Raw genomic sequence first — 26,749 nt, forward strand, 5'->3', positions numbered from 1 at the left:
TCTGTCTGTATGTTGTGAAATTAAAGAATTTTTGTCATACCTTTTTCCTGCCAGTTGGTGTTCAAGAATGCGTTCTACCAGTCTTCCTCCTGTTTATCCTACATAGTGGTTGTTGCAGTTTTTACATTGTATGTTGTAGATGGGGTTGCTGGGTCTTTTGGTTTGCTTAGGATATTTTGAAGGGCTTTAGTTGGTTTATGTGTTATGCTGATTCCATGTGGTTGTAGCAGTCTGTTTGCGGTATCTGGGATTTTTTGATGTGTGCCAGTGTAATTCTTTTTAGAGGTTGTGTTGGTTGTGCTGTATTGGGTTGAGTGGTCAAGGACTTTTTGATGAAGTTGCTTTGGGTGTCTATTTTGTTGGAATGTGTTGTATAGATGCTGCTGTTCTGGGTTGCTACAGTGTGTTTGGGCTCATTTAAATAAAGTCCTTACACAGCTTCTCTTGTGGGAGGTTGGGTTGTTGCTTTGGTAGTGGAGCACCTGATTAGTATGGGTGGTTTTTCTGCAAACTTGTATTTCTAGTTTGTCATTGTGGTCTCTGCTGATCAAGATGACCAGGAAGGATAGCAAATTGTATTCTTCTTCTCTAGTAAACAGGATTCCTTTAAAAATGTTGTTGATGATTCTGTGGGTGTTCTCTAATTGGTCCTTTTTTATTATGGTGAAGGTGTCATCTACATATCTGATCCATATTTTTGGTTGTATTTGTGGAAGTGCTATGGCTTCTAGACGTTGCATGATGACCTCCGCTATAAGTCCTGAAAGTGGTGATCCCATAGGTGTCCCTTTAATTTGTTGGTAAATTTGGCCATCAAATTGGAAGTATGTAGTTAAGCAGAGGTTTATGAGATCCATAACCCGAGTGTTTTGATCTTTGTGTATTCAATTAAATCAGGTGTACTGTGAAGCAATGCAGTCATGGATTCTTTGGCTAATTTTGGATTTATAGATCTATGCAAAGGAAACAATAAACTAGTCCAAAAGAGAAAAAGACTCCAGCATCTTTCCACCAGTAATCGGCACTAAGATCAGCATACATTAACTCCAAGGTCAACTTCAGATCAAAAATCAAGTAAGCAATACCCCAATCAAGAAACTGCCAAAGAGCCATTAGTAAACAGCTCAACTAAGGAATCCCTAAGACCACCCCCACCCACCCAGACAGGCAACACACCAGAATATAAACTGATAGCAAACAGCACTCCTTACTAGCACTGATGGTGTTACCTAGTTAGGGTAATGAAATATTTACAAGAAAACAAACTCAGAGAGCATCAAGGACCCCTCATTTCAGCCCTGAGCTACAAATACTCTCCTTCATTGGTAACCAGATTCTGTTATCAATTGTGGACTTAAGTCGAGGATCACCTCTATTAACCACTTTTCTCTGCAAATAAGTTAATTACCCGATTTTAGTAAAATATTGGCCAATCCAACGTGCTGAAGTTACAAGATCATTGCTGTAATGTCCGTTTGTCAATAGAATTTGCAAAAAAAAAAAAAAAAAAACGCTCACGGTGAAAAACATCAGGCAGCCAATTATGTGCTTTACGAAGAGCAGGATTTCTACGCGCCCACTTCGAACCTTATAAAATTTAGCGGGAGGCTTTAGGCCTATCGCACACGTCTTCTTTCTCCTACGGGTAAGGCTATTGTGAAGACAATATGGAGAACAATAACTTATGCAATGAATCGCCCTACGACGCAGTCCTGCGTTGCCGTCTCCCTTTTGTTTACGTGGAGATTTTCACTCAACTTGGGAGACGGGACGGGAAGCGTTCAATCGTACGCACCATGTGCGCACGGCTGGACGGGCGGAGAATGCGAGCGGAGCGGAGCCGTAACCGGACCCCGCGCCTCCCGCCACGCAAGGCCTCGAGTCGCACCCAGCCCTCTCCGGCGCCCGGCGGGCGGCGCAAGCTCCGCCTCATCATCCCGACTCTCCTTGCGCCCCACCGCCGCCCCGCCTCCACTGGTAGGCCCAGCCTGCGCTCGCTTCGCCCTTCTCGGGACTCTGCTCTGTCGAGAGTGGCGCGCTCCGCTGTCTCCAATGGGGAAAAAATCGCGGGCGGCGCCGGTGGGCCGCCGTCCGATCCTGCAACTCTCTCCGCCGGGGCCTCGTGGGGGACGGGAAGAAGCGGCGCCGGGGGACGGGGACTCGGCGTCAGAAGCGGGTGAGGGCGTCGGTGGAATCCTCGGCTGCCACCGCCCGGTGCGGCCTACAGGCTTGGGGTGGGGGTGGGGGGAAAGTGCTTCCCTGGCCGGCAGGCCGCCCCTAATGAAAGAGCTTGCTGGTTAAGGCTTCCCCCGCCTGCCCTGGTCCTTCCTCTCCGGGTCCTTCCGGGCTGGTTCTGAGCGCAGAGCCGCGTCCTGCCCTTTTTGCCGCGTGCTAACGCTTGCTCTTCAGACGACAACAATGGGCGCCTCAGTCGCTGTTTGGCGAGCCCAAGCGCGATTTTCCGCCTTCCTTAACTTAGCCTATACCCTGGCGGCCGGCGATGGGTCTGGCTTTGCAGATGGGAAACGTCCTTTGGGGAGAAGGTAACTTCTTCCAGGCTTTCCAGTAAGGCTGCCAAACTTTTGAACAAGACAAGGACCCCACTAGTCCATCCTCTCCCGGGCGTGGGGGGGGGGGAATGATGTGGGAATAACATGCAGTGATACCGGACCAGAATTACTCCTGTGCAAATAATGATGGAGGCAATTGATGGCGGTTTCCTTCCTCAAATATGTTTTCGGACATTACTTAAACGCCGAGGGTGGGGATTATAACTTGCTTTTCATACCTTGCACTTTTGGTTCTGAGGGAATTCCTGAAGCACTTTATAATTAAAGATGGGGGGGAGAGAGAGAGAGAGACACTCCAAGATACTGTGCTAAAATCATATGAAACACTATATAAGTGGATTGATTGACAGGCGGTTTTAGTCAACCAGGACCGAGCATTAAAAAAATGATAAAAGTAAAATCAGTAATTAAAACCATAAGTTGCAGTGTTAGAAATAATGTTTAAAGAGTCAGTTTTATCTTTAATGAAAAGGTTAGTGATTGCCTGTCATCCTTGAGGGAATCTCATGACTTGATGCTGAACGTGAAAAGTATATATTCTCCTGCACAATAGATATGATCTGTAGCCAGAGTTAAAAATACATTATTAGTAGGCATGTGCATTTTTCATATTTTAGCATTTGTAGCTGAAAGAAGCCGACTGTGAAATAGTTGAACAGTTAAAGTAGTAGCTGTTTTGAAATTTAAAGAAATTAAATCTAGATAAGTTGCTCTTCCTGTGATTTTTGCAGTAGCAAAATCATTGAAGACAATCGGTTGGATTTGAAGTGGACTTTTCACAAAGCAAAATATTTATTTCCATTGGTGGAGAGAACTAAGATATATTTGAAAACTGTGAAGGAAGCAATGGGATAATTTGTTAATGGTTCTTCTTTATTTCTGCAGTCCCCAATGCTACCTCTCATACAATTCTGAAGAGTTTCAGAGTCTAGAATATTTTGTGTGTATGTGAGAGAGAGATACAAAAATGAACATCCAACAACTGAAAGAAACTATGATTCATAGGATAGCATGGAGAGTGCTTGCCTATAGTCGCTAAGAGTAGGACATGACTGAACAGTTAAAACTACTACTATATTGCTAATAATCAGTTCCTTTGCTTCTTATGCCTTTGCTACTTTTCTTGAGAGATCTAGGCAGAAAGCCTTCCTGACACCATCAATGCATATTTTTATTTTTTATAGTGAGTATATTCTCTTGAAGTGTTTATTGTTTATGTTTACTTTTTCCAGATGAATTTGAAGTAACCGAAGAGGTCCCAAAAATAGCCCCAAACCCTCCTCAAGCTAACATGCCGGTTGGTCCTGTACCTGTCAAACCAACAGGTACAATATTTCTAAGTTTCATTTATAATAGTGCCTAAAGCTAAATTACAAGGATCGTGCTGTTTGCATACAACAAATTTTTAAATGTTACTTATTTAACATTTTGTCTTACATATTTCCATTAGAATCATACAGGTAGTCCTCGATCTACGACCATTCATTCAGCAACCATAGAAAATTATAAATGAATGGGACTAACAATAGGTCTGCAAAATTGCAGTCTTTGCAATATCTCCACAGTCACATGATTGTGATGAATGGCTCATGATTACAATATTGCATCGAGTAGTGATTGCCATGTGCAACTTTGCCTACCGGTTTCCCAGAAGAAAACTCGATGGGAAAGCTGGCAGGAAAGGTCACAAATCGTTCCCATTGATTTTTCTCCAGAGAAGTCCCACTATGGAGCTCCTTGACCAGCAGTGCTCATCTGCTGCCCTTACTGGCCCACTCACGCTCCCCAGTGCCTGCCTGCAGCTCTTGCTTGTCTGCCTGTGATCCTCAGCACCCGCCCATGGCCCTCACCAGCACATCCAAAGCTTTCATCAGGCTCTCCACATTCCATGAGCCCACAGCAACTCCTCCCTCTTATCCTTGTCTAAGACTCCTGCCTCTTCTCACTTAACCCATGTGGCCCTGGGGTCATGACAGTACATGGGATTGCTGTCACTAAGCAGTCGGTCATGTGGCATTGCACTTTACAACTGCATTGCTTAATGACAACAATCCCAGCAATCTGTCAACCCAAACTATAAACTGTTTGTTAAACTGATTTGTATAAAGCAAGTTGGATACAGGATTTTTACAGATTAAATACTGGAGTTATTTTTCTGAATTGATTAAAATGAAGAATATGTGCCTTTTAAATAAACAAGGAAAAAGTTTCTTTGTAATTTTTTATTATATAGTAACCATTTTTAAAAGATGTAAGTCTTCCATCAGATTTTTGAAACCAGAATAATATTAATGTTCACCGTATAATTTGTCAAATACATATTTTATTTTACAAAATTTATATTTTTCCTAATTCCAAAGGATTCATGATGGTGTACAGCAGTAAAGAAAAACATAACACCTAAATCTAAATCAAAAGAAATAGTAAGCATAAAAGAAAAGGAAAGATAAAACTCATGAGAAGCACCTACAGTATGTCAACTAGGAATAAAAAAATTTTTTTTATAACACTGAGAAAGTTCCCAAAATTTATTTCACACAATTTTATCACAAATATCAATATTATTTTGGTGATAGCAACATTATTTGAAATTCAGTTCAAACCATCAATATATATTTTTTACTTTGCAAGGAGCTAAGATTTGTATTAGTGGCATTAGTTCAAGAATCTGCACAATTCTGATTTTCTGATGTGGTTCTTGGTATTCCCCAATCATATCCTAAATTTGACTTTGCTGTTGTAACAGATTTCGTGATTTAGATGAAAAGATTGCATTTTCACTGCTTTGACACGAGGACAACCATAAGTAAAGCCATAAGCAGCTTTATTCTCTACAAATTATTTTATTTATGCGTTAGATTTCTATATCATCTTTTCTCCAGGAGTCAATGTGTTTTTTACATAGGGATCTCCTTTCATTTTACTTTCACAACAATTACCTTTTAAGGTAATTTGTGCTGAGTGAGAATGATTGCCTCAAGTCACAAGTCACCTAGTAAGTTTCTATGGCTGAGAGTGAGCTCCCCACTCCTGCATGAATATTAACAACTATACTACACTGGCATTTAAAGTCATAATGTAATTTGTATTGTTTTAGTTTAGCATGTTGGGTAAGCTCCACTGTAATATGTAAACCATGGTTTTGGCTTAGATGTGCTTACATTTTTACAATTAACCAAGGTTAAGCAAATCATGGCTGAGTGGGTATGGACCATTATTTTGCAGAGAAACTAATTTTCATTTTTTTTTCTTTTTATAAGAGGAAGAGGGTTTCTTTTTAAAAAGCATGGTTGGTAAGATAGTATAAATTTTGCATCAGGGTTAAACTTGATTTATCATTTTTTGGAGTCAACGAGTTAAAAGTTTATTTTCACTTTTTTGCTTAAACATACAAAAAACTCATGCTGTGGATTTTCAGCTAAATTTTTACGATGCAGTTTGGAAAAATTTCCAGGACTACAAAATTGGGGCTAGAAAGGCTCTGTGTAGTCCACACCTAGCCTAGTATGATTCATGCTTAAAAATTCAAAATATCTTCAGGATTGGTAGAAAAAATGTTTGTTATAGTAGTAAGAACTGGTAAATCTATTTTGGGCATTTTGTAAATGAGTTATGGTGCTGGGGTGTTACAAGCTTAATATAAGGACTTGTAACAAATTCAGACACTGAATTTTCTGTTTGGATAATTATAATGGGTTGCTGTCATGGAATGCTACATATGATAATGTTGACTTTTCTTTTAGGTGGCTTGTGTTTGCTTGGTACATATGCAGACAGTGATGATGAAGACAGCGAGATGACCGAGAAAGCAGCACAATCTGCAGATGCAAATGGAAATAATTCAGCAGACATCGATAGTACTCTGGCTAATTTTCTAGCGGTTAGTAGGAATGTTATTTTGGGTGATTAATTGACTTAGTCCTTGAACTAGTATAGAACATCAAAAAAAAATCACAGTAGTACTTTACAACAGGCAAGAAAAGAGAGAAAGCATCTGAGGGATAATGTTTTTAAGAGCTGCCCTAGTGAAGTTCAAACATTTCATATAACGATTGTACATTTTCTCTTCTAGATTGACATTAAATATATGTTCTTAAAAAATGTCCTCTTCTATTTTTTCAAGGAGATAGATGCAATTACTGCTCCTTCCCAACCTCACGAAGCCACTGTGCCAACTACAGCTCCACCCCCAACTCCTCCCCGGCCAGAACCCAAGGAGTCTGCTACCAGCCAGGTTTTGGTAACTGCAAATGGAACAGACCAAGTAGCTGCATGGCAATATGACACTCAGTGCTCATTGTCAGGAGGTGAGCTCATTGTAGCTAGTTTATTCATAGATGATCGTATTGGGAGGGTCACTTAGGCCATTAGTTCTATCTGCCTGCATATAGAACTTTCCTATGATTTAAGGCTATTAATCTGTATACTGAACTCTTTGATTATAAAGAAATCTTTGCATCTATTACTTGAAGAATATTCTCAAGCTCTTGTCAACTCAAGTCACTTTTTCTAAGAACACAATATATTCAAGTCTCTCTACCTTGCCTTGTAAGATTTAGTTACCAATCCCCCTAATAAACATTGCTCTTCATCAATTTGTCTGAATCCTTTAAAAGTGTAGTGGTCAGTTCTGGACCCAGTACTTGAGATGGGATCAAATTAATTTACTTTCCACAACTTGGTAACTATAATTCTATAGATGTAGCCTAAAATTGCATCTGCATTTTTAGCAGCTGGGCTAACCTTCATATTCAGCTTGTGATCAGTTATAATTTCAAGATCATTTTCGCATCTGCCAAACCTAATATCCCCCCTCCATCCTTTGCTTGTGACTTTGCTTTATTTTTCCTAAAAGAAGAACTTTATATTTTTCTTTATTCAATTTCCAATCTATTTTTCTGATTTATTGCTTTTGATTTTGTTTCTGTCTTCTGGATTATTAGTCAACGCATTTCTTCATCCAAGTCAAAGATTATTCAGATAAAATCTGCTAGTATATAAAAACTGATTGAACTCCTTTGTCTCTTTAACTAAGTATACTTCGGTTTTTTATACAAGGGTGAATACAAAGAGTTTTACTAGATTGTGCTTTGGAATTGAAAGATTATTTAAAGCAGTTTATGAATTTTGTCTTGGTTAAGAATTTGAGATTTATTTAAGAGGGGGAGATAGGGAGCAAATGCAGTTGCAGTCCCTGTCTAATGTATGTGTATAGAAAAATGTGAAGATGCTCAATAACATAATCTGTATTTTCTGTTTAATAAAAAAGGGGAAAGTTGCTCATTAATATTTTGGGTATTTGTTTTTTCCCATAGTGGGAGTAGAAATGGGAAACTGGCAGGAAGTTTGGGATGAAAACACAGGCTGCTATTATTACTGGAACATTCAAACAAATGAAGTTACTTGGGAACTACCTCAGTATCTTGCAACACAAGTCCAGAATCTCCAACATTACCAACACAGGTAAAATGAAAGAAGTGAATAATTTCAGAAGTTAGATTGGATTTGGTTTTTTAAGTTTACCTTTACTAAAACTGCTCTTTTGTTAGTTCTGTAACAGAGACTAATGAAAGCTACCCCGTGGCTGCAGATATCAGTTCTCAGGGGAAAGGTGGAGGTGGTACTAGTAGTACCATTGCTGTTCCTGCTGCTGGTAGTATTGGACGTAGGACAATTCCTTCAAAACGTGAACTGAGAAAGGTCAGTATCAATTTGAATGAAACATTTCCATGGCTGTTTTAATCATTCTTTCCTCAAAATTGTATATACCTCCGGTTTTTGTTTTCCAGATCAAGAATGCATAGTTTCCATTTTGGAGTACTTGATATTGTAGAACATCAACTTATATAAATTAGGTTGCTAAGAGTTTATAGCTAAACGTTATGTTATCAGAGTTCTCAAACTCTGTGATGCCATGACCCTAAAATGGTAACATGAATTTCTGTGATCCCCAACAGACATGATTTCATTGGGATAGGAGTTAAACAATAGATGAGTATAAACACTTTAAATAATAGTATGCCTGAGTATATATTTCCATGGAACTCTGATAGAATGTTACAACCATGAAAAAAATAATTTGGGAATCCTCCCCAATCTTTTCCTTTTTAACAGGAGGGCTGAGATGCTTACTTTTGCCTCATTTCTGAAATCTGGTTTTAATTTTGAAGCAGCCACTTTCAGTCTTTAAAGTAGGCAGGGAGGGGGGAGAGAAGAAGACTTCATCTTTTAAACTGTTCTTTAAATGTTGCAATGTGCAAAAGATGGGCAGGCTGCAAGTTGGTTTTGGCAGACCTACTGAAACAGTCCATTTGCTGTTTACCTTCCAGCTTGCTGTTTGTAAATATTTTCCCCCATTCCTCAGTTCACCCTTCCTCCTTCGTTAACAGCCCTTCCTCCTCCACTGTATTTCCTTCTGCAGAGGAAGCACCAGGTCAGACATTCAGGACATTGTGTAAAAGTCTCATGTCCTCCAGACATGATTATTTCTCCTTGGAAATAAGTTTTTAAAACATTAACTTGATACATTAAAACATTTTAAAGGAATTGATGGTGGAGCTCGGATTCTTAGGTTGCTTTGCATTCTACATGCACTTTTTTTTTTATTAAACGGAATAAACTTTTTTGGAAAGATCCTCTGACAATCCTCTGTCTATATTCAGACACACATACCCATGAGAATCACAGTCCAGATTTTGAGAAATGTTTGTATATAGATATAACAAGGACTTCATAATTCAGAATAGTGCTTTGCATTTTAAAATTTCTAGTCTAGTCTCCCACATGCCAGCTTGAGAGCCAGTTGGTTTGGTGGTTAAGGGGTTGGCCTAGAAACCAGGATGTGGTGAATTCTAATCCCACCTTAGGCATGAATACCAGCTGGCCAGTCTCTCAACCCAATTTTCAGCGCAACTCATTTCACAGGATGGTGGCTGTGAGGAAAATAGGAGGCGGAAGGAACATTATGTATGTTTGCTGCCTTGAGTTATTTGTCAAAACAATAAAGGTGGATTAAACATCTAAATAAATAAATAAATACTTTTATTTCAAAAGTTTCAGCAGGCCTAGGAAAGAAGACATTCCGAGTTGTTATTTCTGGGTTTTGTGCATTGTTAATCTACTGACTGTACATTTCCAAGCTTTGAATGAATATGGGGAAAAGAACACAACACAATATAGAGATTCAGAAAGGCTATATATGTATATTTATTAAATTCATATGCCACCCATCTCTCACTGTCCAAAGTAAGTGGAGAGTCTAGAGAGCAGAGTGCAGTTTATGCTTTGTCTGAAGTACTTGATTGGCTCGTTACTGTCAGTATTCTAGTAGTTCTTAGAATGTGATTTGAATGTTTTGTCTAGCATAGTTGAAGAAGTTAACATTTTGATGGGAAAATCTCATTAACTTCACAGGAAGTGAATGAAGGCATACAGGCACTATCAAGCAGTGAAGAAGAGAAAAAGGGAGTGGCTGCATCTCTGCTAGCTCCTTTGCTTCCTGAGGTAGTGAAGGAGGAAGAGGAGCGCTGGAGGCGGAAGGTCATATGTAAAGAGGAGGTGGAGCCATTGATGGAAGAAGATGTAACAGCAGAACAAACAACAGCCATTTCTGATCAGCAGCTGGAAGGTGTTCATGATATTGGGGAAGACCCCTCTCAGGAAGACCTGTGTAGTGTGGTGCAATCGGGAGAAAGTGCAGAGGAAGAAGAAGAAGAGCAGGACACTCTGGAACTGGAAATGGTATTGGAGAGGAAGAAGGTAGGTTATGTATTAGGTAGGAATTATTTTGTCAAAATTGTAGCTAGTTAGGAGGGAAAGGATGTACGTGCAGATACTGCACTGAAGTAAAAGCTATAATATCTTTCCATTATTTAAAAAAGGGAGATCCCTTTTGGGATTTATTTATTTATGAGACTTATATACCGCTTTAAGTGCAAGCACTCTAAGCGGTGTACACCAGTAAGCAATGTATATATATATTTACATTGCCCCCAACAATCTGTGTCCTCATTTTACCTACCCCGGAAGGATGGAAGGCTGAGTCAACCTTGAGCCGGTGAGATTTGAACCGCTGACCTGCTGAACACAGTCAGCTAAAGTGGCCTGCAGTACTGCACTCTAACTGCTGCGCCACCTCGGATTAACTTGCTGTTGTGTTCTTTGGCATTTAAAATAAATGTATTAGATTTGGCTTCTAGGAGAAAACTATCATCAGTTCTATCTTTTAAGATACAGGTCCTTGGCAATAAGATGTCAAGAACTTTTTTAAACCCTCATGTTATGTAATTATTGTACAGTAAATGCATAGGGTTGATTGTGGACTGTTTTGTATCATCTGTTAAAGCCTTGTTCAAACATACTTCATTCTTAATGTATAATATTCCTACAACTTTTTTCACACTGTTAAAGCTTTGTATAACACCAGCCTATCTATTCCCCCTTTGTGATCGACCTCTTCCTCTTGGCTTTTAGAAAAGAGTGAAAATCTAATATTTCCATGAAGCCAAAAAAGCTGGTCTATTATAATTACCTTTTGCTCATGAGATTGGGATTCTTTGTTACTGTTAATGGTTTATATGAAATAGTTGATTCCAAATGTTTTAGTTGCTATTTTAATTGATTGTATGTCTTACCAATTTGGGAATTATATGTCTGCAGATTGGAGCCACCTATACAAACCCTGTAAATAAATAATGTAGTGTAATAATGTAATATATAGAGTCATGAGTTAGAGAAAGCTTACAGCTTATCTAGTCAACCTCTGGTTGGTGTAGAAAATCCAATGCTATAAAATCTGTTTGTAGACTTCCACCAAGAGAGAGGCCACCTCTGCTTTTGGTAGTTGGTTGTATTATATCAAACATGTCAAACGCAAGGCCCGGGGGCCGGATGTGGCCTGCAAAGTGGTTTCATGTGGCCCGCGAAGCCATCCTGGAAACAGTGAGAGAACGTCCCCCGCTGCCTTGGCCCAGGCCGGCCGGGAGCCAATGTACAATTTTATGGTGGCCATCTATGCTGAAACACATTCAATCTTAGCTCCACAAGGCCATCTAGAAACACTGAGGAACCAGCCCCTGCTGTGTCAGCTCAGCCCCCTGGGTGCATGTGGGGAGGTGTCACCTTTGTGAGGAGTGAAGAAATGGACCATGCCTTGGCGCTTGCCCCGGTTCCACCCCCTTCTTCCAGAGACCCTGAGATCTGTCCCACTCTTGCCGAGGCCCCCACAGGCACCCTTGATGCGAACAATGTAGAACTGGCCATGCCCACCCAGTAGGCCACACCCACCCTGGTCACACACACACCCCGAGGGCAACTGCAATGCTGATGCGGCCCTCAGTGAAATTGAATTTGATACCCCTGTATTATATCAAGCAACAAGAGACAAAACTGTATATAGTCCACGTTTGAAAGAAAAAAATTGGTGTACAGATAACATGTTAATATATTAAATAAATTAAAAACAAAGGTTTTAAAATAACAGTGCATGAGTAAGAAGAAAGAATTTTGGTGTGTTCAGTTGTGATTGATTTCTTTAAACTATTTTATTGATTAAATTTTATATTTTTTGCTATTCAGAATTATTATTTACTATTACATATATGTACTTTGTTTTAGAATTTGTTATATACCACTTTGAGAGCCTTTTTTGTGCAAAAAATACATATTTTCTGTTATGTGGTGTTCCTTCTTTTATCAATTATCAGCTTGATAATTATCTTGGTACACGCTAGCCAGTAAAGTTTCATTAAGGTCAGCCTGGCTTCCAAAGCAATTTTGGCTAATATTGTAGAGACCTGAAGAGTAGGTCACACTGGAAGCAAATTCCTGTATCTCCAAATCAGAGATGATACGTATTTTTGTGGAGGCTATCTATGTATAAAGTGTTTTTTTCAATCTACTGAGAGTTTGTATACTACACTATTACAGAGTTACTATCCATAGTGGTTAGTTGTTTTAGAATTCAGCTTGACATTTTTTATATTTTCTCTTCTATAGAAAATCAGATTCCTGGTTGAAAAAAAATATATTTTGCACTGATCAAATTTTCTATCTTTGGGGCAGGGGAAATAATTTACAAATGAGTAGATATGGGCAATTAGACAGCAGTTGATACAAAAAGTAGTGAGGCTGAGAGCAAAAGCTCTTTAAAATTAATGAGGAAAATGATTATATAATAGAGTGTTCTACACATACAGTCTTTCATTGTTGAAGGCAGATACTTAGGAGCAATGAATGCACGAATTTTCCAATACTGAAATAATGTTTCATTTTTATAGGCAGAATTACGAGCTTTGGAAGAAGGTGATGGGAGTGTTTCAGGCTCCAGTCCACTTTCTGATGCAAGTCAATCAGATCTAACACGGCGGTTGCTACCAAAGCAAGGGAAATGGAAGCTGTTTGGAGTTGCTAGTCCTGAATCTACAAGCCGAGGGTCTAGCAAGGCAGGCCAAGATAGTCCTGAGCCTGGAGAAACTGGTAAGATTCTTTTCAGTTCTTTGGTTAACCTTAGTTGCTTATGTCTTCCCGTCTACTGTGCCAATCTTTTGTAAAAGAAAGGTGTTTAAGGGAAGTTGCGGAATTCTTAAATTGGACAGAGGGAAAACTTGGGGAAGGACAACACAGTAAAAACCCGCCCAAAGATATAGGAATATCTAGCAGAGACATGGCAGAACTTCTCAACTCCTTCTACTCTTTTCCCCAAGGAAATCTGTTTAAAAGAGCCTAAGCAGAGTCAGACAGCTAATAACCTCAAAGGAACTTGCAGATGTTATTTTGTATGTGTGTGAGATCGTTGAGGAATCATGAGGAACAGGCTACCAAAGTTCCAAAGGAATAGAGAAAGGCAGATTTTGTACATATGTTCAAAAAAAGGCGGGGGGAGAGGACACCTAGTTATTTACGTATCATCTTGAAATTTGTACCAGGCAAACTCTTGAGACAAATTACTGAAATATTCAGTTTGAAAACATTTATTAAAACATGCATTGCTTGGCAAGAGCTAGCTTTGGAATTAATTTCCTTTTCCCAACAAAATAGTTGACCATGGAATTTAATAGACAGAGCCTTGACTTCAGCAAAACATTTGACAAAGTCTCCCAAGAGATTTTAGTAGAAAAAATAACAAAATATGGGTTGGACTATGCTAGTTTTAGATCAGTGGTTCTCAACCTGTGGGTCGGGACCCCATTTAGGATTGAACGACCATTTCACGGGGGTCGCCAAACAACGCAGTCCGCCATTTTTTCCCCTTTTCCTTAGCTGTGCTACTCCCTTTTATTCTATTGGCTTTTGAAAGCCAATAGAATAGACTCTCTTGAATAGAGTCTAATTCTATTGGCTTTCAAAAGCCAATAGGAAGTGTCCAGGCTGCCTCTGCCCTGCTGAGCCCGCCAAAAGTCCCATTCTGCAAACGGTGCTGCACCAGTTGAGTAGTCCTCGACTTACGATCGGTTGGGGGTCGCGGCATTAAAAATGTTGAGAACCACTGTTTTAGATGGATATACAGATGGCTAAACAATAATATCGCATGACCATGTATCAAGCTGAAGAGAAATATCTAGTGGCATACATCAGGGTATTTTTATAAATAACACAGAAGGGTTAAATATGCAACCATCACATTTGCAGACAAGATTGAGGGAAGAACAGCCACCTGGGAGAATACAGTCAAGATTTTGAAAGGCTGGAATAATAAGCCGGAGACAACAAACTTCAGGGAAACCAAATGTTGCAGTTGTTTTCAAAAGGGTTGTTTTTGAGCCAGGATTTAGTCATTTCAGAAGATAGGACAATAAAGAACGGGTTTAAATTACAAAGAAGTAATTTATATTCTTCAGTTCTGTAATCCTTATATTCTATGACTGTAGAAGATGAGAGTAGAGAGTAAGATATAAAGCCATTCTTGTTTTCTGTTCAGCTGTGAAGGAAGAACCAGAAACCGCTGATGACAACTTGGGCCCTGGGCCAGACACGGAAGAATTTCAAGACAAAGTGAAAACACAAGGGGTTTTCAAGGTAGAAGATGAAGAGCAGGACTTAAAGGTGTGTAAGTTAAAATAAGCTTTTTAGACGAGAGAATCATGTATTTACGTATACTATTTGCAAATATTGTTTTCCTGACACACAATGATCGTTCATTTTCATAGCATTAAGAACAGCGATATGATCTGAATTTATACAAGTATGATCATTTACAATCTCAAATTTAAGCACAGAATAAATAAATAACCCTATCTGAGTATTTGTAGTGATGTAGCATATAGATCAGGGGTGTCAAACTAGCGGCCCGCAAGCCGGATGCGTCACATGCAGGCCACATCCACCCTGGCTCTTTAAAGGCAAAAAATATTGCGATATGTCACGATACATCATGTGATGTGATCAAGTTTGACACCTATGATATAGAATGACCTTTCTTTTAACCTCTGTCTTTTTGTGCGTGCAAGTGAAGTTGTCCTTAAATCATTGTTGGTACTTAATTATTTTATATTATCATAGAACACCTCTGAATCTTTTAAGTTTTAATTATTTTTTAATTGTGCTTCTAGTAATATTTCTAGACATATCCCGTGCTACATCCAAAAAGGTTACAGGAATTTAAAAATGGCATTTAAAATGGCATTTGATATGTGAAGGTAATGCAAGTTCTAACAAGAAGTAGGCAATCTTATTAAAAACAGGAAGTATTGATTAGTAATGGGAAACATACAGACTTATTATCCTCTAATTTAAGCATTACAGCTTTTGTGACTGTTAGTACTGAATAATGAAATAACAGCATTTTTGTGCAAAGTAGGTGAAAAAAATCTGCATTGGACATAATAATTACTGATTTATACATATTTAAAATTAGATAAGATCTTAAATTATCCCATCAGGATAAAATAAAAGTACATGGGCAATAAAATTCAGGACAATACCTTTTTTATATTTGGCTAAAATTGATTGGCTCAAATCTGGTCCTCGTTAGTCCCAATTTTTTTCAGCTGAGATTTACTGTTCAGATCATGGATCTTTGTACAGTTCAGAGTCAGCATTGCAATAGTCTTTTATGTTATGACTAACAAACCAAAACTTGACCTCTTGCTTGCTTTACTTTTGGCAGTTTCAGATTGGAGAGCTGGCCAATATGTTGATAAGCAAGCTGGAGTTCTTGGGCATCAGTAGACAGTCGATCTCTAACTTCCACATGCTACTGTTGCAGACTGAGGTAACCAAGGTTTACCTTTTATTAAAAAGAAACAATGGAATGTAGGAAGCCATATACATGAAGGATTGTGGTGTAACAAGAATTTAGGAAGTTCAGGTCCCATGGCATGAATAGCAGTCTCTATTTCTTTTCCCTTGTCCCTTCCTCCCCCATCAGCTGTTGGCTTTATTTAAGACAGTATTTTATTTGCGGACATAATAGATGTTATGTAATCATTATAATTAATTACAAGCTTTATCTTTACTGCTGCTTCCTATTCTAAGACCTTAGCACTGTACAAAATTCTAGAGTTCAACAGAATATGGCATACATGTGGCCAGTTGTCTGCAAACTTTTCATTATTCTGTGTCTTTATCTCTCTTTGACAGACTCGTATTGCAGATTGGCGGGAAGGTGCTCTCCAAGGAAATTACCTCAAACGCAAATTACAAGATGCAGCTGAACAGCTAAAACAGTATGAAATAAACGCCGCCCCTAAAGGCTGGTCCTGCCACTGGGACAGGTACGCACTCTTCTCCCCTTTTCACCTTTGACCTTTGACATCTCAGACATGATTTGTGATCATCACCACCTACCGACCTGCCGTCATCTGTCTGGAGACTGAGAGCAGCTGCACTTAGCGGTGCTGAGCGGGCAAAGAGCCTCTGGCACATACAGATTTTGAGCCAGCCACAAAAATTGGAGAAATATAAAGTCTATGTTAAGTGTGTTGAAATGGATTTGATTCCGCGATTGGACAGAGCTGGTGTTTACTCTCGAGTGTAAATGCGCTAAGGAGGGCGGGCTTGGGGGGTCGCGCATGCGAGAGCTCTGTGCACATTGCAGGATCTCAGGAACTACGCTCCCAAGTAACGTCTGTGTCCTTATGGAAAGCTCACTGCCTGAGGATCTCAACGAAGAACAAGATAACTATCTCCTGCCAGCAGGTCAGACCAAACTATTTCTTCTTATTTTTGGCTTTCTTGATTATTTTTGTTTATTTGAAATCTTTGCTCTTTTGTTTTTCAGCTCCCAGATCCTCTCCCTCTCAGTAGCAATTCACTATGTCTGACACCAAGAGTATCATACATGTGACTGCAGCAGTCCATGGGAGCAGCCATCTTTCATAAATTGGGCTGTTTCTCTTTTGCTATTCTGGAAGGAAATGAATCCTGAGGCTACCTTAAAGTCTATTTCCTCATACAGCCTTTAATTTCATATCAACCACAAGCGAGTTGTTTCGCTAACCCCCCTACTCTTGGAGCAGGGGGTCAGGGCTGTGATCACAGAGCCAGCACCGCAAACAGTTTGGAGCAAGCTCACCTTACCAATTCTTCCTCAAAGCTGTTTGTTGCCTTTGTGAACAGCAGTCCTTATTATAAGAGGTTCTGTCGCAGGATAGGACCACATTATTGTGTCAGTGTGGGGGGTGAAGAGAGTAAAGCTTTGTTTTCTTTCTTGTGATTTAGGGATCATAGACGCTATTTCTATGTTAACGAGCAGTCAGGCGAATCCCAGTGGGAGTTCCCAGATGGGGAGGAGGAGGAGGAAGGACAAATCCTAGAGAATAAAGCAGAAGCTCTTCCCAAACAAGGATTGAAGGAGAAAATTGAGTCTGGTGAGGAATCTACTGATAATGCTACAGGTACAGGCCTGAAAGTTCTGCTAAAAGAAAACTAAGGGAACATTTTTAGAGAGGGGACTAACCATATTTAACACAAAAGAATAGTTGCTTAAGGAGAAGTATGTCTAATTTGTACATTGAATGCTAACCTGAAATGAGAGTGCATTGTCAGTAATATTCCTTTGTATATGTAAACTAGGATACTCTTTTTTCATCATTGTATGCAGTTCATGCACCATATATATATATATATATATATATATATATATATATATATATATATATATATATATATATATATATATATATAAAAAACCTATATATCTCCATGTCAAGCCAGATTTCTTTCTGTTGGAATTTTTTCAGTTTAATTTTAAAGTTTGGGGACTGGTTATCTGGATGCTTATTAATACTGGAGGTGGAACAATTGCTTTCTCATTGTTGTTCTACAAGAAACTCACATAAAAATAGAACTTGCTCATATGTTAAAGCAAAGGAAACTGGACAAGAATATAGTCGCTAGAAAACCCAAGAAAAATGAAATAGCAATTTACTGTATATCAGGTTACCAGTTTGACAATTGGAACAGTTTAAAGGTTTAAAGTAGGAAAGATTTTAATTCTGAAACTATAGAAAGACGGTAACGTAGCTTCATATATGCCTCTATCGACACTCCAAATAAAAATAAAGGAACAATTTTAAAAAGATTTTTTTCCAAGTGTCAATAGAGGTGGAACAAGGTGAAATATTTATCCTTGGAAATATACATGGAGTGTTAGATTTAAATTTAGACAAATCATTTTCAAGGGAGGAAAGGTGAAAAGCTTTCAGAAAAGATATTCCAATATATGGATGAATTGGCATTGATAGGAGTCTGTAAACTCCAGCAGAGATTCATCATACTTTCTACTGCTAAACAAGAAATCAATTGTACTCCAGAATGGATATGTATTTGGTCCCCAAGGTTCTAGTAGTACAGATTTTTGCAATGATATATGCAGATCATGATCTAGTTCTAATAATACTGCATTCTGGAGAAAAAACATTCCTTCAAATGGAAGATGAATGATAGATTGCTATTCCACCACAAGATCCTACAGAATTTTTTTTTATTTTTTGTTTTATTTGTATCCTGCCTTTATTATTTTTACAGATAAGATAGATAATATATCCAATACACTTCCTCCTCCTTTGTTACCCACAGCAACAACCCTGTGAGGGATTGATTGATTGGTCCAAAGTCAACCAACTGGCTTTCATGGCTAAGGCGGGACTTGAACTCACAGTCTCCTGCTTTCTAGCCTACTGCTTAACTACTAGACCAAACTGGCTCTATGCAAGATGCAAGAAGGAATTGAAAATTTTCTTCAAAATAAACAGAATACCAGGAATCTCTGATGCTATCATTTGGGGCATAAGCAAGCATGAATTAGCAACTAAACCAAAAAGAAAACATATAGAACAACTAGAATTCAAAATAAGAGAATTAGAACATCTGGATAACACGTAATCCAAAAGAACAACTAATTGCAATAACAAGTTTATTGGAAATGGGAGAACTACAAAAGAACATTTTTAAAAAAAATTCAAACGTGAATAAACCAGGGAAATTTGTATCAGATTAGAAAAAAACATCAACAATAAAGGGGTTAAATTTTTGCAGACATAATCAGAAATTTTAGAAGAATTGGCAGATTTTTTTTCAAAGGACCATATTCAGCAGCTAATATTGATGAAGTAAACTATGAATAAATATACTGAAAACTCTGTCCTTAAGAAATTTAATGGCTAACATAGGCAAATACTAAGTAAGCCTATAACTATCCAAGAAATAAAAGAGGCAATTTATTGTTTGTTTATTTCAGTTTTATTCCACCTTTATTATCTTATGAGTAACTCAATGTGGCATAACTTGGGAAAGAACAAGATCCAGATGGGCCAATAGCTTAATATTATGAAGAACTCAGAGGAATTGTTGGAACCACTGACAAATGAGTGAAATTTTAAAAAGTGATACCACAAATATGGGAAGTAACATACTGTGCATTACTTGGATTTACAAAGAAGAGAATGACATGGAAAAACCACAATAATACAAACTAATCTCTCTGTTGAATATAGATTATAACTTTTTACAATTCTAGTGAATGTGTTTGAGATAATATACATATTGTCAAATAAGTTATATTCTGAATAGGAATAAAAAGGACAACAGATTTATAATCAATACAATAGAATACATCAACAATAAATATGAGTCAGTTGCCGAATGTCTGAATTTTGATCACATGAGCATCAGGATTCGGCAGTGGTTGTAAATGTGAAAAATGGTTATAAGTCTCTTCACTGCTATTGTAACAATCACTCAGTGAATTGTTGTAAGATGAGTATGTCAGTCAGAATACAACAAAGAAGTTAGAAATTATCATGATGTTTTTGGACATTTTTCCCTTTTTTATGATACCTTTGAATACCAAAATAGGGGAAACTGGCAGAGATTCAAAAGGTCTTAAAAATTCTTTTTGTCAAAAATAGCTTAATGTATTTTGTCTTTCTGGTTAATTTTTCATCAATGATATGTTGGTGCATTAACTAGACCAGAGTTCCCCAACCTTTTGGGGCCCAGGGATGGTTCCATGGAGAAAGGTTTTTCTGTGGACCAGAGGATGCGTGTTTTTGTGTGCTGCTTGCATCCTGCGAATGGGGCTTTGTTTGTGCGGATCAGTTGCTGGCATGCCGCGGCCCAGTACTGGTCCACAGACCGGGGGTTGGGGACCCCTGAACTAGACAACTTTAGTAACTTGTCCACTTATCAATATTTTACCTCAGGATCAACTATTTTTTCATTTTCTCTTCTTTCTTTAAAAAATAACTAAAGGAAAAGAAATAGGTTTGCCTTTGGCAAAAGAATCCCCATCAAATGATAGATCAAAGCAATAAAATATCCAGGTTAAAACTTTTACATATAACTTTTTTCTTTCAGGTACTGTTTCTAAAGAATCTTTTTCTAGTCAAGCTGGAGCTACTTCTCTGGTGCCTCTCAGTCCATTTTGGACTGTTCTTCAGCCCTCTGTCCCAGTGCTGCAACCCCCTTTACCCTTAGAAATGCCACCACCCCCCCCACCCCCTCCAGAATCACCCCCGCCACCCCCTCCCCCTCCCCCACCTCCTGGAGAAGATGGAGAAATACAGGAAGTAGAAATGGAAGATGAGGGAGATGAAGAGCCACCAGCACCAGGAACAGAGGAAGATGCTGTTCTAAAACCTCTCCTTCGACCAGCTGTTGCCAACAGCCAGGTGAATTAGTAATTCTTGGCGTATGAATTATATCTGTGTTACTGCAGACAGGGTTCTCCATTGTGAAACCAATTTGGCGTCTTGTCGTTCATAATGCGTGGTCTTCCCAAAGCCAGATCAAGAAGTGAACACAATTTTCATCAGCTGTCCAGATGTATGCAAAATGAACTATGTAAATGTTGCTGCATTATGCAAGAATTTTGAATTGGCATATAATTTGTTGTGAAAAAGAATATTTTTTTTCTAAGAAATGATATGAAAGTTGAAGGAAGATCTTGGGTTCATGGCATTCAGGGCTTAGGAGCATCATTTGTGTATAAGGAGATGGACTCTAATTTAAATTTTGTATTGGTTTGATGCATTTATTTATTTGTTTATTTTATAGCCTACCCATTGTTAAAAACAATGCTAGAGTAGCTTGTGTTTAAAATTAATTTACAAAAAGTTAAAACAATTTAAATGCCTTAATAAGAGTGACAAAAATTTGTTCCCTCCATATATAAAATAAATAAAACAGTTAAAACACTATCGTAAAGAGCATAAATTAGGAAATGGTCTCTGTAACAAATCCCTGGTACACATAACTCTCAAGGGATATTCCCATTAGACCTTAATTGATAGGCAAGTACAAAACAGGTATGGAACAGCTGTTCCATAAAGTATCCAAGTATTAACTCATGATGCTTTTTATGTTAATATAAGTATCTTGAACTTAGCACAGTAGCAAATTAGCAGCAGTTACAATGCCTTCAGAATGGGCAAACTACAATTAGCAGTCGAGCTTTGCCATTTTTTCTGGCTACTGCTTTTACCCCAACCTCAAGGATAATCCTTTAGACAACAGTACAGTAATCCAGTCATAATACAAACATTTCTGTTTGTCTATGGAGATTCTCAGTCATCCACGTCATTGTTGTCTCAAAGGTGCTTTTTCAAAAGACAACTGGACTATAGTTCTGTTTGTAGCAGTTGAAAGTGTCACATGGTGATGTATCTATTGTTGCAGATAGCGGTAGCTACTTTTCACAATTGTATTAAATTAAACAGTGTACACGAATGACGGTAATTGCTTGTTAAAGGTTTGTATGATTCACAAGCCTCAAACTGACTTCCTTCTGTCTGCTTCCAGACCAACTCTGAGACCAGTATATCCACAACGTCTGCTAAACCTTTAAAAAGAAAAGCTTCCGAAATGAATGCGGGACAGGTGCAGCGAGCAGCAACTATTGGAAGTTGTCCGGTGCTTTATGGCCAGTCAGTAATAGGTGGAAGTGAGTTTCATTCCTCTGGTGCTGCTTTGGTTATTATAACTGTGGGGGAGATGTTTGGACATTTCTCATTCTTTATGCTGTTGTGTATTTAGGCCAACAAGCCCATGGGGTGAGTTTACAATCAAGTTATCTTGGAGTACCACAGCCAGCTCTCATAGGCTATCCGGACTGCAGTGCCTCAGGGGGACTTCCTGCCAGCACAACACAGCCAGTTCCTTCGCAAGGAGCTCCACCTGCCACTGCAGAACATCTGCTGCCACCACCACCGCCGCCTCCTCCTCCTCAGTCACCACCTCCACAAGTTCCAAAGTCATTATCTCTGGAGAAATCAAAAAAAATGAGAAGAGGTAGCAAGGTGAGTGCATAAGTTTGAATTTTCTATCATTCAATGTACCAAAATGGAATGAGTTGCACGTAAATAGAAATGCCTATTATTTTATTTAGCTGATCTTATTGCTTGTTCATTAGGTAGCATTTCATAAGGTAACTTATTGTAGGATATTGTTTATAGAAATATACTGAGAAATTAGGGTCTTGGGCATGAAAGCTAACATCCTGGTGGCCTAGTCATCTTGGAGATATTAGCTTGGTGCTCAGAATTTCCGAACACATTTTCCTTTTTAGTGTGTGTGAATCAGCAATGTAGAATTAATTAGCTGGGTACTGGATAATCTCATGTATATTTTGACTGGATCGGTTTTCATTTTTTATATCAAAGTTAGACAGGCTTATGTTATCCAATATTTACAATGTTCCACCACTTTTCCTTTTGACCCTTGTCCAGCACGCCTTGTAACTTTTAGCCAGAAAGTTATTAAAGATATCTTATTCATGAACATAATATGACCCTCTAAAGTAAGGCAAGATGACTCTTTGTTTATAGGGGGCGTCATCAGCCTTTTCTGAAGAGACTGTCATTGGCTCTCTTGGGCATAAGCGTGTGGCCAGTGGCCAGCCTGACGTGGCAGATAGCTCCCCATTATGGGCTATCCTTGAGGAAGCAAATTATCTTGTTCCAGTCCAAACTGGCTTCAGATTAGGACACAGAATAGAGATAATTTTGGTTGTCCTATAGATAACAGAGGGAATTCTCTTTGACCTCTCAATGGCTTTTGATCTTATCGATCATAGTATTCCTCTGGAGATCATTTGAAAGTGACAAGAAAGAGAGGTCTCTCATCATTTCATTTCAACATATCCCTGTTCTGGGAAAATTCAAAGAGACACAATACGCACCTATCCTGAAAGCATTATACGGGCTACAATTTATTTCTAGATGAGAAATCAAGGGCTGAGTTTTTTTCTTAAAAGCCAGGGATGTGCAGAAAACAACCTTTAAGTATTTCAATGATACAAACTTTCCAAAGAAGATTAGAGTTGGGCAACATCTAAGCGGAAATAAATAGTTTTGATGTTTGTGAATATTTTTGTTACAGAGGAAAAAAAATAAGACGAAGATGCCATCTCTGGTAAAGAAGTGGCAGAGTATTCAGCGGGAATTGGATGAGGAGGAAAACTCCAGCTCTAGTGATGAAGATCGGGAAGTGATGTCACAGAAGCGAATAGAAGAATGGAAACAGCAGCAATTAATCACGTATGTAGAAGCTTGCGTGATACATCTGCCACTCAACTGCATGCACCCTAAAATATTTTGATTCAGATCAATTTTTTCTAATTTGGGGGCAGCATGTGGTATTATCAACAAAAATGAAGGATGATCTTGTTTTTAAATTGCTTTTTAGCATACTGTGTTATTTAACCAAAAATTTAATATGTGCTATATAAAAGAAATGTTCATTATTTAGGATATGGGTTTTTTTCATAAATTGGTGCACACTTAGAAAAATGTTTTTCTGCCTTTAGATCTTATATTGGGAAGTTTTTCTTTTTTTTACTTGTAATGTTTCTTTCTATTCTTTTTTGCAGTGGTATGGCAGAAAGAAATGCCAATTTTGAGGCTTTGCCTGAAGACTGGAGAGCTCGACTCAAGAGGCGGAAAAACACTTCAAACACATGAGCTTTTTTTTAACCATTCATGTACAGTTCAGAACCTTTTACTGTTGGATCTGTTGTAACTTTGAAGATACTTATTTCAGTTCAATTACCTGAGAGAGAATGTTGTTGGACTTGGGAATCGTTTGGAGATATATTTGGCAAATAGGCCTGTGAAATGATGGTTAGGCTTGATACTTCTATGTTAAGCAGCTCCCATTTCAGACAGCTGACACACTATTCTGTCCAGTTCCCTGGTGGAGCACATAACTAACTAATTGATGCACTTTGGCTGGTTCCATTTCTTACTCCACATTTGCTTTTTCAAGTACTGTAATGTGTCTAGCTGTAATTTGCCACTTGCATTTTTTGAAAAATGTATAGTCTTCTCAGATCAAACATTTCAGGATTTGAATCCCTTGTTTCATTCCTGGTTTTGTCAAAACTTTGAGTATGGCAAAAAAAACCTTGTTTTTCTGCCCTGGGCAATTCCCTTAATTGTATTAAAAATAATCTTCCCTTTCTATTTTTGCTGCTCTAACATCCTACTAGTTTCCCTGATGTGGCTAAAACAAGATGGAAAATACATTGTATGTAGCTGCCATATTGAGCACTTTTTGAATTGGAGGGGACTCCCATGTTTTTATTGGTGGGTATTCAGAAGGAAGGAGCCAAATGACTCATTTGTATAAAAAGCTGGTGGCTTGCAGTTCTGTTGCTGGCCAGGCAATAGCTGAGTGGCCTCCATAGTCCTGGATCAGTCCCAATACAGCACCCCCTCATAAAGACTTGAATTTGTACGCTAATCTGTGTTTAAGCCCTATCTAATTGGCTGCCAGTTGATAGATATCTGCTAGAAGAGTGGGGAAAATTAATTTCTCAGTATTTAATTCTTAAGCCCATGTCACTGAATTCCAGCAGAAAGTCTGTGTTTAAAGTCAGGCTGAATATTTATTCAACCTATGAATGTCTGAATTCTCCATTTGCTTTTTAAAAATTTAAATCAAGTAATAATGATTTTCTGTAAAATGAAAGAAAAGGTGGTTTATGGTTGAATGCCATTTGTATTTCTCCAGTTTATGGCTATGTAAATTTGTACATACACGTTAATAAAATCTCTTTTTATACTTCAGAACTGTTTCATGCTAGCTTGAGTTACCTAGCAAATATATATCTTATATGAAAACTCTGCAAAATTACCTTTCTGCAAATATGCGTACCTCAAGACAACAATGGATAGTATATCCATCTGCATCAATGGTAGATCTTTCACTGATCTGCAGATCTGAAATAGCACAATTGAAGACCTAAGTATTTTAATCAAAAGTTGCAACAAATAACTTCCCTGATTTATGAAATTTAAAATAATCATGAGCCAGTTCTTTTTACTTTTGTGGTTTGTTGGGATTCAGAAAAAATGTATAAAATGTGCACTTCATATGGACTGCGTCTCTAAAATTATATGGCGGGATGAATGTGAAATTATTGAATCCAGAAGAATTTTCCAGAGGTATTATAGTTTGACCCCTTAATTGACTGTTCCTCACCACTAAGAAAAAAGAGATCTTAATAGCTTGCTGAATTATTACGATAAATAATCATTGGAGTTTTATATTTCATTTTAAAGGTATAAAAGATTTATAGTATTATGATTGTGTGCTATCAAATTAGTATCGATGCTTAGTCACTCCATGGAAAGGTTGTTCCCCATGAGCATCTGTTTCTAATCTGGCCCAGTAGTTCTTTCAATGATACGTTCATTGGCACTGTAACTGAGTCCATTCACCTTCCTGTTGATTGTCCTCTTCTTTTTCTTTCATTTCCCCCACTATCTAGTGTTCTCCAGAGAGCTAAGTCTTTGCATAATGAATTCAAAGTAAGATAATTTGAACAGGGTCATTTATGCCTTAGTTAAAATTCTGGATTGATTTGTGGGTGAAGGTTTGTTCTCCGAAAGTCTGGGTTGGTTTCCGAACGTTTTGTTACCAGGCTAGATAACATCTTCAGCGGAGTTTAGTAGATGTCAGTGTCAGTGTTCTTCTCTTTATAAGGGTGTCATGTGTGGGTGTGTCAATTGAGGGTCTTATGATAGGTCAGGTGAGTCAGTGTTAGAATCTTGTAATGATCTTGTAATGGGGAGGATACATCAGGTCAGGTTCGTTGGGAGGTGAACTGGCTTGTGTGACTTGGTTGAGGGTCGGTGTTATCTCTGGTTGGCTGTGAAGTTGATTTGGATTCTGGATTGATTTGTTTGATGAGCCATGTGTTTGTTTTCTTGGCTGTCAATGGTATTCTTGAGAGTCTTCTACAATACCAAAGTTCAAAGTGCCAATGTTCTTTATAATATTCTGCTTCTTCACAATCTTTCACATCCATAGAATATCATGTTTTGCACTACTATAATCTTTGTAAGTAAAGATACATAAGGATATTTGAATATCTTTTTCAATGCCTTCATGGTTGTTAAGTGCTAGTCTTTGGCATACTTCTTGGCTACTAGTAGAGCCCCAAAGGCAAAAGAATCCTCAAGTCTTCTTTAGTAGCACATAGATTACTATCCATCCTGAGGGGCCCATCCTCTAGCACAGCGGTTCTCAACCTTTGTGTGACGGCGACCCCTGTCACACGGATGCGGCGTGCATGCGCGGTGCCGCCCCATGCGTGGCGGCGCCCCCCTGCGCGTTGTGCATGCGTGGTGCCGCCCCATGCGCGGCGCCCCATGCGCGGCGCCCCATGCGCGTTGTGCATACACAGTGCCGCCCATGCGCGGCGTGCGTGTGCGGTGCTGTCCCCATGTGCGGCGCGT

At 38.6% G+C, this 26,749-nt stretch overlaps 1 protein-coding gene across 3 annotated transcripts; it reads left to right on the forward strand.

Moving 5' to 3' along the window:
- Positions 1-1,941: 1,941 nt before the first annotated feature.
- Positions 1,942-25,075, forward strand: FNBP4 (formin binding protein 4). 3 transcript variants are annotated; one of them, XM_039354364.1, is made up of 17 exons: positions 1,942-2,176; positions 3,803-3,895; positions 6,314-6,450; positions 6,694-6,877; positions 7,886-8,033; positions 8,120-8,270; positions 9,984-10,328; positions 12,848-13,046; positions 14,488-14,612; positions 15,676-15,780; positions 16,149-16,282; positions 17,229-17,377; positions 20,367-20,680; positions 21,810-21,951; positions 22,044-22,306; positions 23,388-23,545; positions 23,878-25,075. In XM_039354364.1, exons 1-17 carry the CDS (start codon positions 2,053-2,055, stop codon positions 23,966-23,968), a joined length of 2,862 nt encoding a protein of 953 aa, XP_039210298.1. In that variant the 5' UTR covers positions 1,942-2,052; the 3' UTR covers positions 23,969-25,075. The 3 variants fall into 3 exon arrangements, with proteins under 3 accessions (XP_039210298.1, XP_039210299.1, XP_039210297.1); XM_039354363.1 differs by having other exon boundaries at positions 1,943-2,176; positions 17,229-17,404; XM_039354365.1 differs by lacking the exon at positions 15,676-15,780 and having other exon boundaries at positions 17,229-17,404.
- Positions 25,076-26,749: the final 1,674 nt, after the last annotated feature.

Source organism: Crotalus tigris, unplaced genomic scaffold (assembly GCF_016545835.1).
Source record: "Crotalus tigris isolate CLP2741 ecotype Arizona unplaced genomic scaffold, ASM1654583v1 scf7180000018550.1270297659:1495590, whole genome shotgun sequence".
Taxonomy (NCBI): domain Eukaryota; kingdom Metazoa; phylum Chordata; class Lepidosauria; order Squamata; family Viperidae; genus Crotalus; species Crotalus tigris.